General features: G+C 38.7%; 1 protein-coding gene across 1 annotated transcript in view; it reads left to right on the forward strand.

The window, feature by feature from the left end:
* Positions 1 to 8,865, forward strand: part of LOC129536441 (sulfotransferase 6B1-like) — a 30,094-nt gene extending 21,229 nt beyond the window's left edge. Inside the window, exons 4-6 of the mRNA XM_055395393.2 lie at positions 2,258 to 2,352; positions 2,504 to 2,690; positions 7,820 to 8,865. Coding sequence (XP_055251368.1) covers positions 2,258 to 2,352; positions 2,504 to 2,690; positions 7,820 to 7,938 — 401 coding nt within the window. The 3' untranslated portion in view covers positions 7,939 to 8,865. The remainder of the gene's footprint in view (positions 1 to 2,257; positions 2,353 to 2,503; positions 2,691 to 7,819) is intronic.
* The last annotated feature ends 1,569 nt before the right edge of the window (positions 8,866 to 10,434 follow it).

Consider the following 10,434-nt stretch of genomic DNA (forward strand, 5'->3'; position numbering starts at 1 on the left):
ATTGCCACTTAAAAGCAATGAGATCTGAATAGCAGAAGAATGCACCAGAACATTTGAACTGTACCAAGAAGCCAGAGGGGCTCAGTGAATCCACATTGATACCAAGTACAGGTTCAAGTAGATGCCAGGTACTTTCTGGTGTCCTGCCAGCTACACCACGCATATTGATGAAATGTTGATCAACAGTCAATCTAAGAAGTGGAAATTTTCATTCAAGCCAGCCTGAAGATTATCACTCATGAGACAGTTATTTCAGAAAGCTCTGATGACTATTCTGCCCCTTAGAGGTCAAAGCACAGTTTTGAAACCAAGGATTATATGTCAAATTAGGTGTTACTGACAGTTGACATGATCCAGATCTACAGGTACAAAGTGAGTAGTGGGTTCAGTTCAGTTCAGTTGCTCAGTCGTGTCCGACTCTCCGTGACCCCATGAATCACAGCACACCAGGCCTCCCTGTCCATCACCAACTCCCGGAGTACACTCAAACTCATGTCCACAGAGTCGGTGATGCCATCCAGCCATCTCATTCTCCGTCGTCCCCTTCTCCTCCCGCCCCCGACCTTTCCCAGCATCAGAGTCTTTTCCAGTGAGTCAACCCGTCGCATGAGGTGGCCAAAGTATTGCAGTTTCAGCTTTAGCATCAGTCCTTCCAATGAACACCCAGGATTGATCTCCTTTAGAATGGACTGGTTGGATCTCCTTGCAGTCCAAGGGACTCTCAAGAGTCTTCTCCAACACCACAGTTCAAAAGCATCAATTCTTCAGCGATCAGCTATCTTCACAGTTCAACTCTCACATCCATACATGACCACGGGAAAAACCATAGCCTTGACTAGACGGACCTTGGTTGGCAAAGTAATGTCTCTGCATCATAACCCCTTACAAGATTAAGGGGAAAAATTATTTCCTAAGGAGTTGTGACCCTTTATATGTTTAAGAAGGAATGTTACCACCTAAGGAGGCCAGGTGAATGGCGATGCACAATATATTCTAAAGGGAAGGGAGGAGAGCTGAATGGACAGAGAAAGCATTTTATGTTAAAATTTTGTCTTGTCATAAAAACTGAATTTTATCTCATCAGAGGCATGGAAATATGTATATGTAGTATTTTGTAATGCAGGAGACGAAAGAGATGTGATTTCAATCCCTGGGTCAGGAAGATCCCCTAGAGTAAGCAATGGCAATCTACTCCAGTATTCTTGCCTGGAATAGTCCATGGACAAGAGGAGCCTGGTAGGCTACAGTCCATGGGGTTACAAAGATTCGAACATGACTGAGCACATCGTCACTTATTTTTAATATTTATTAATTTATTTGGCTGCATCAGGTTTAGTTGAGGCACATGGAATCTTTGTTGTGTCATCGTGCAGGATCTTACATTGCCCCACCCAAACTCTACTTGTGGAGTGTGGATTCAGTAGGAGTGGTGCGCAGGCTTAGTTTCTCTGAGGCATGTGGAATCTTAGTTCCCCAACCAGTGATCAAACCCCTGCCCCATGCATTGCAAGGCATATTCCTAACTACTGAACCACCAGGGAAGTCCCATATGTAGTATTTTAAATGACTATATTTTATGCTTTAGATTGTCAAGCTAGTCAACTTTTCTGTGGTGAGAAGTTCCTCACTGTTTGTTTTCAATCATCATCACTTAGAGGTTATTTTGCATGATAATATTTTACTTTCAAGCCTCCGAGATTTTTAAGGCTGTCAGTTTAACAAAACAATAAAGAGAGCATATCAGCTACAGAGAAATCCCTGAGACTGTATTTTTCAGCCTTGAACTGTGAATAGAATTTTTTGAGGGAGTTTGTAAAGTTTTTGTATTAAGAATTTATCATTATGAAACGCATGTCACTTTATGGGAAGAAATTGATAAATTCTCGTTTTTTCCCCTATTCCTCCCAAGATTCAAAGTAAGTATCAGAACACAATTCTTGGGAAAAAACGTATCTTTCTAGTTCTGCTGTCACTTCTGATGATAAAAGAATATTTACTAGAAATAAGAAAAAAACACCACAGCCTAATTAAAAGAGGTGACCACCCAGCTTCATTTCACAATAGTGTATTTATTAATAGTTAAAATAGTGAAACTGAGCTCTCTGAAGGAAAACCTTTCACTCCAGAGCCTAGTATGTATGTGGCTTACACTGACTACTTCACCAAAGTGGGAAGAACCCAGGGATGCAAAGCTATAATGTTTAATGAGTGCTTTTAGCACATTTAATATTAACACAACAACTCACTTTTCTTCTAGTTGTATATGGATCCTGGTTTGATCACATTTTAAGCTGGGAAGAACACAAAAATGCTAAGAACATTTTAATTATATCCTATGAAGACATGAAGAGAGTAAGTCTTTTCTGCCATTTCAACAATGAAAATTTAAGTAAAATTAAAACAGGAAATCAATCAATGAATCCATTTTCAGATTTCAGAGAATGAATTTGATATTTTGATGAGTTACACTTTGTGTATATTTATTTATTTGCTGTTTGCTCAGGATCCTTCTAAAAACATAAAGAAAATCACTACTTTCCTCGGTTTAAACATGACTGACAGTGAGATTAATCAGATTGTTCAGAAAACATCATTCACTGAAATGAAAAATAACACAGCCAAAGAAAACTGTGATTCAAATCACACCATCTGCGCCCTGACTTCTAACAGGAACCTGGTATTTAGGAAAGGTAAGTCAGAGATGAGATGCTTTGCCTGGATTTATATTTGGAAGTAGTTACATTTTGCCATTTTTAATGTCTCGTTTCACCTTTGTTCACCCCATACCTTGCACAGCAGATTGTGCATTGTTATCCCTCAGTGAAGGTTTATTAAGTGAAATTCTTGAGTTAACATTCTTTCCAGATGTTGAGATTCCCAGGCCCATTTAGGAACCAACTGAGAGATAGACACAGGTGTCAAACAGATGGAAATGATAAAGCAACTTGAAGAATGTGCTTCAGGTCTGCAGCCTAGTGTGACTGCTCATAATGGATCCTGAATTTTACAAACATGCTCACTTAGTCATAGCCACTCCAATGTGGTCCTGACCCCTGCCGGGACAGGACACTCAGAGCCTGGTACAGAGCAGTACCTGACATATGTTTTCTCTAAGAGAGATAAAAGAGCTGATGGATGTGACCAGGGCATTTTTCCAACCTCACCAATCAAACAACTTGCCCTGCAGAAGTAAGGAAGAGGTGGAGAGAAAAGCTGGGATCGTTATCTGGGGCTATTCTTCTGCCTGGAAACACAGAGTGCTCATGTGCTCAGTGGTGTCTGATTCTTGTCGACCCTATGAACTGGAACCATGTAACTTTTGTCCATGGAATTTTCCAGTCAAGAATACTGGAGTGGGTTGCCATTTTCTACTCCAGGGGATCTTCTTGACCCTGGGGTTGAACCCTCATCTCTTGTGTCTCCTGCATTGGTAGGTAGATTCTTTACCACTGAGCCACCTGGGAAGCCAGAAACACAGAGAGGAGGAAATAAACCTCCATGAATTCCTAACATTTTACTTAGAAACAGTTTGGGGACATCTGGATATAGAATTATTTTGAAATCCTTGTGTATTTTAATCTAGATCTGGGAAGAAAATGTTTTAACATTTTTCATATTTTTCATAACTTAGGTTTTTCAAACCTATATTCTCAGGTTTCTTACTAAAACACACACATTTATTTGTTCTTTGCCTCAACTGTGTATGTCATTTAGTCGCTAAAGTTGTGTTTGACTCTTTGCAACCCCATGAACTGTAGCCCACCAGGCTCCTCTGTCCATGGGATTTCCCTGGCAAGAATACTGAGTGGGTTGCCATTTCCTTCTCCAGGGGATCATCCTGATCCAGAGATTGAAACTGGGTCTCCTGAATTGCAGGCAAATTCTTTTACCACCAAGCCTATTCTGCTGCTGCTGCTGCTGCTAAGTCGCTTCAGTCGTGTCCGACTCTGTGCGACCCCATAGAGGGCAGCCCACCAGGCTCCCCCGTCCCTGGGATTCTCCAGGCAAGAACACTGAAGTGGATTGCCATTTCCTTCTCCAATGCACAAAAGTGAAAAGTGAAAGTGAAGCCGCTCAGTCGTGTCCAACTCTTAGCGATCCCATGGACTACAGCCTACCAGGCTCCTCCATCAATGGGATTTTCCAAGCAAGAGTACTGGAGTGGGATGCCATTGCCTTCTCCAAAGCCTATAATTACTCCCAAAGGAAATATTGGCCAACTCATGTGTTGATAGACCAGATATTGCTTAAACGTTACAAATTACTTTTGTCCTCTTGGGTGGTTCATTTAAAAATTTCCTTAGAGTTGCAAAAATGAGGGCTAGGAGAAAGGAATGTTTATTTACCAATATTTACTAATAAACTATTTTCAACTGTTTACCAAATGTTTATTTTCTAAAAATTTTGCCTAATATTTATTAATAAACTATCAGGTTTATTAACTGAATAGGTTTCAAAAATTGAATAAAATACAGACCTGTCATTCAGTAGATTATAAGCTAGATGATTTCAAAAATTGAGTAAAATACAAACCTGTCATTCCGTAGATCATAATCTAGATAGTAATATAAGGTAATGACAACTGTACTAGTAAAATATGAGCAAATGTGAATCTATACGGATAAAGGAGAAAATGTTTGCTTAGCAAAATAGGTGAAGAGATCAGATCTGAAACTGGGAGCATATGCAAGATTTTTAGGAATATGCCAGGAGGAAACACATTCCATCAAGAGCTAACAGCAAGAAGAAAATCTGAGAACCACCATGGAATTAGATGGTATCTCCTAGAAGGAGCAGGTAGTGCCACGTGCTCAAGTGTCGTGGTTGTTCAGTTGGCTGTTCAGTGGTGTCCCACCCTTTGCATTCCCATGCACCCAGACTCTCCCGTCCTTCATCCAATCCCAGAGTTTGCTTATGTCCACTGAGTCAGTGATGCCATCCAACCATCTCTTCCTCTGTCATCCCCCTCTCCTCCTGCCTCAATCTTTCCCAGCATCAGGGTCTTTTCCAATGAGTAGGCTCTTTGCATCAGGTGGCAAAAGTATTGGAGCTTCAGCTTCAGCATCAGTCCTTCCAATGAAAGTTCAGGGTAGATTTCCTTTAAGATTGACTGGTTTGATCGATATGTAAAGCAGAATAAGAAAGAAAAAAATTTATGGCCAGAGAGTAAAATCTCTGATGGACACCGTGAGGTCTGTTTTCTGTTTTAAGAAACAGAGGTAACAGTGGAAACAGCCTCTCTGAGACTAGTCCCCCTGAGGGCCAATTAGTAAATTAGGATTATATGAGGAATTATACACAAGGATGGGTCAATAGAGACCACTCACTTCATTTCTTGAATGGCTGGATGGAGAGGGAGTGAGTGGGGAATCCATCCTTTGAAAATAATCATTTCAACCAAATGACTAAAGTTATTGATTCAGACTCCGTGGTGAACAGAGCCATTCCTTTCTTTTTGGAGGAGAATTTGTGTCTGCAGTTGTCTTTGAAGTCAGAAATGGAGCTGATATTCTAGAAAATTGCTATGGTGGCCACAGCGATAAGATGATAAGGAAGGGTACAGAGTAATTCACTTAAGTGTCAGAAGTCCAAAGGCCCATACAAACTAAAACTTAGGGGGAATACTACAGGAGTATAGAAATATGTATGGACAGGATGCATGTTGCAATATTGCTTATAACAATGAAAACCTTGGATGCACTTAAATGGCACTTAATATATTTAATCAGAAATTTAAATCTATTAAGTTACATTCATATAGGGGTTTGTGATGGAGTCACCAAAACTAGAAATGCTAGATGAAGAATAGCCAGTGTTTACTGAGCACTTATTCTATGCCAGGAACATTATTTGACTTATCTAAAACTTGGCAACAGACTTTTAGAATGCTGTTCATGTGATTTTATTGAGACACCAGGCATCTGAATAACTTATCCAATATCACACCACTAGTAGTTGGCAGAGTCAAGATTAGAATCCAAACGGTATTATTCTACTCAGGATAACTTTCATTGTTGGTGTACAAACAGTAATATTGGAAGATGGTTGAAGTATAATGAGAAAATTAGGTTATAATTCCATGATTTTTAAATGCAGTTTATATGCTTATATATGTTTGCAAAGAAAAGCATCTGCTAACCAATTTGTCAGCCATGTGAGCTGGGTGTATTTTCTTGATTTTTATCTTCTTTTGCTTATAGGTGTGTATTTTCTGAAACCTATATATTTTCTTTAAATATTTTTTATTTAAAAAAGTAGAAAAAAGAGTAAAAGAATAAATCAGAAACCAAGCACACAGAAGTCAGGTCAAATGTAAAAAGAAAGACAATAATGGTTCAGATGGATTAATATAAGAAGCCAGAAAGGAGAGCCAAGAAGGATGGAAGAATATTAAGTAAACTGAGAGCATTAACACTGCTCTTCTAAGGGCCAGGCACCTTGATCTCATGAAGCTGACTTTGTGCCCCAACTGATGATGTGTTTCAGAAGCAATACCATTTCCTGACTCTGGGATCTTCTGTCTCTGATATGACCCTCTTTTCTTTTTCTTCTCCCCCAAACAGAAGAGTTCCACTTTACTTCTTAAACTCAATCTTCTGAACCAGGAATCAACAACACCCAAAATTTCTTAGGTTGTTATCTGTTTCTTTGCTGTAGGTGACATTGTCTGACATTCAGTCAAGCCATGGGTTTTGAACACCCACCATATGGTCAGCACCTGACTCAGTGCTACAGGATTACACATGAACAATGCATTACTGTCCCTAACTTGACAGAGTGTATAAGCTAGTTGGAGAGAAAAGATTATAGGGACTAATATAAGACAGTCTATTACATGCATGCTAAGTCATTTCAGTTGTGTTTGACTCCGTGCGGCCCTATGGACTGTAGCCCGCCAGGCTCCTCCATCCATGGGATTCTCCAGGCAAGAATACTGGAGTGGGTTGCCATGCCCTCCTCCAGGGGATCTTTCAACCCAGGGATCAAACCCATGTCTCTTATCTCACCTGCACTAGCGGGCAGGTTCTTTACCAATAGCACCACCTGGGAAGCCCAAGGCAGTCTGTAATGAAGGGATAAAATGATGTATTTTCAGCTCCAGTGCACCTAGACTAGACCTCAGGGATGAAGCCTGGGGCCAAAGTGACAAAGGACCACAGTCCACCAGGTCAAGGATTGAGGTTTGGTGTAGTGTGTGTGATGGAGTTGAGAAGGGCAGTCTTATGGGGTTGATGCAGTGGCCAAGGCTTTGAGGGTGACTCCAACAATCAGGAGAGGCCGAAAGACCATATAATGTGTATGTCTTATTTCGATTTCAGGACACTTATATTAAAAGTAAGGGTGGCATATAAGTAACTTGGTATTTGTGTTTTTAACTCTCTGTAACCAATTTTGTAAAAGAAAATTTCCTAAAATGAGACCAGTGAGCCACCCCTATAGTATGTTATGAGCCCCGTTACGACTGTGGAGGTGAAGAGGTAGAAAAATAAATGAAGCATCATTGTGCCCGCTTTGTCTGTGTTCTGTTTGTATTAAATTTGGGTGAGATCCTTCTTTGCCTGCTATAGTAAAACCCAGGGTATTTGTGTATTTTTATTTTCCTTTCTAAGAAATAACTTTTAAGCTATACAAATGAATATGCAATTACTGAAGAAGTTAGAAACAACAGACAAGCAAGAGAAGAAAAGAATAGTTCCCCACCATCTTAGCAGCAAGAGATAAAATTATTTCCATTTTCTTATAAATCTGACAGCTTCCTTTTGTATATACTATACATTTAAATTGGTTCTTGTCTGATTTCTTTCTGATTTTTTTTCAGGGGCAGTGGGTGATTGGATAAACTACTTCACTTCAAAGCAGAAGAGAGTATTTGATGAACTGTTCACAGAGAAAATGAAGCATAGTGAACTAGCAAAACACTTTGGAGATTACTCTTAATATAAATGGGAAATGAAACCAATTTCCATTTTATGCAAGGCAGTGCTTGGGGAATACATAAATATTTTTCACCAGTGTGGAAAGCAAATATTTCTTGCAGTGAAAAACAGACACCTTATGAAAAAGTGTCATCTGTGAGAGACAATTATTAGCCTATTTGGGGATAGGTAATTACTAATAAAAGGAAGTATACGCTTTTTGCATGGCTGAATTATATGTCTGTTTTCAGGATGTTCGTAAGACAAGGAGATTACTTTTATTTAAAGAGAGAATATTACTGTGGGAGTTCTATAAGCTGCATTAATGTACAGCAAAAGAGGTGTGGGGTTAACCAAAATAACAAATGTCTGAGAAGAAATTATTTTCTGCCTATTTAGACCATCATGACCTCTAGACAAACATTTTTAATTTCAACATTCCCCAGTGTCTGTGTAAAAATATTCTCCAGTGTCATACAATGACAGACATCATTTAATTAAGGAGAGAACTCCTAATAGATTATATTAAATGATAGTGAGGATGAAGAATGAAAAAATATTCTTTACCTTTAAATTCACACTGGCTTGACATTCCAGTATTTTCTTTATCTTTAATAAAGTCAAATTACAAAATGTCTTACTTTTCAGTATTGAAAAGTATGTTCCCTTGAATTATTTATGATTTTTTATAGCATTTTGAATATGTAGGCATTCTCCCAGAAGCATTTCTAGCATTAATACAATCTCCATAATTTTCTCCTGTAATGAATATTATTCTGTAGCTTTAGCCTAGAGGACATTGTAATGAAATTTCAGTGAACTTATTTTAGGATTATTACCTAAATGACAAAAGCCAAGTTTTGAATATCTATGGTATATTGTTTACACCTTGGCCGTATTATCTAATTCAAGGCTAAATGGAAAATCAAAACTGTGTAATGTATATGACTCTGAGCTATAAATGCAAAGCCATGGATTGAGTTAGTTAATTCAGCCAAACACTTTCTGTATCTCAGTGTATTGTTAATCATTTTTAGTAACTTTTGGAGTCTTTTGTGGCAAGTTTATCATAATTCAGTAACCATTAGATTTTGATCAGTCTTCTCTATAGACATACTTGTTATGAATAAAATGTTTTCTTTTGGACTTTGTGCAATTCAGATTTTTTTTTTTTCCAAAACTAAACACTCACAGATATCTACTTCAACAACTCCCTTTCCTAAATAACTAAGGTTAGTGAATGAGAAACGCAATCAGGTATGATTTTGGTCAAGTCCTTATCTTCCTGTTGGAACTAAATTCATACTTAACTTTCCCTGATGTTAATGTACAGAGAATGACTAAGTCATTGGAGTAAGGCAAAGAAAATCTAATGAGACTGGCCAAAAGAGAAGGCAATGACTGTGGTATTCGAGGCACCAAATTCCACGAGGCTGAATCATCTTCTCATGTTAAGATGATCACTAAGGGACTTCCCTGGCGGCCCAATGATTAAGACTTCACCTTCCAATGCAGAAGGTGGAGGTTTGATCCCTGGTCAGGAAGCTAAGATCCCATATGCCTTGTAGCCATAAAACCAAAAATGTAAAACAGAAGCAGTATTGCAAAAAATTCAATAAGGACTTTAAAAAATGGTCCACATTAATAAAAAAAAAAAGACCATCATTGAGATAAAAAGAACTGAAGTAGTACTTTATTTGATATGTTTGGGATCATTGTAATCCAGTTTTGGTAGGAAATTGATTAAGATCAATTATTTAAAGTTATAACCAAGAACCTTGATTCATTCATCACTATTAGTCAGGCAAAAAAAGTTTTTGGAGTATATTCTATGTTCCAGGCCTTATCGTAGACTATAGGGACACATGATGAACTTGAAAAAGCTCTCAAGATGCTTGCATTCTAGTAAGAATAAATATAGATATATTTTTTTAAAAAAGTAAACATTTGAGATATGCCAGGCACCAATATGTTCTCTAAAGGAGTTAAAATGAGGCAATGTAGCAAACAGTGACTGCATAGAGGCCTTAGCTGCGTGTTGGGTTGAGGATCCTGAGGAGGCGATGTAGGAGATTCAATGCGAGTGATGAGTGGGGCTCCCTGGGCTTGGAGGCATGGCAGGGAATTTGTATTTTGTGCTAGATGGGAGATTTCCCATAGAGGAGTGAAACAGCCTAATGCACAAGATTAATCTGATGACTAGATGGAGGATGGACCTAGGGTCAAGGTAAGAGGCAGGTACCAACGCCTAGTACAGGGGTGTACGTCAGGGAAGAGGGACTCGTGGATAATGTAGCAGTGGGAATGGTGAGAAATGGTCAATTTTAGGTTATAACATGGATATTGAAATATCTCACCTGTTATAGAAATGAAAGACAGAAAAGAATAGAAGATGAAGCCTAGATTTTTGGCTAACCAACTGAATATCTGAGGACCTTTTTATTTAGATGAAGGTTTGGTAGCAGCATGATTTTGGTGGTGGCAATGGGGAAGCTAAGGATCAAGACCTCTGCTTGGA

The sequence above is a fragment of the Moschus berezovskii genome, chromosome 6 (genome assembly GCF_049115385.1).
Source record: "Moschus berezovskii isolate FMDL1 chromosome 6, NW_MosBer_1.0, whole genome shotgun sequence".
Classification (NCBI taxonomy): Eukaryota; Metazoa; Chordata; class Mammalia; order Artiodactyla; family Moschidae; genus Moschus; species Moschus berezovskii.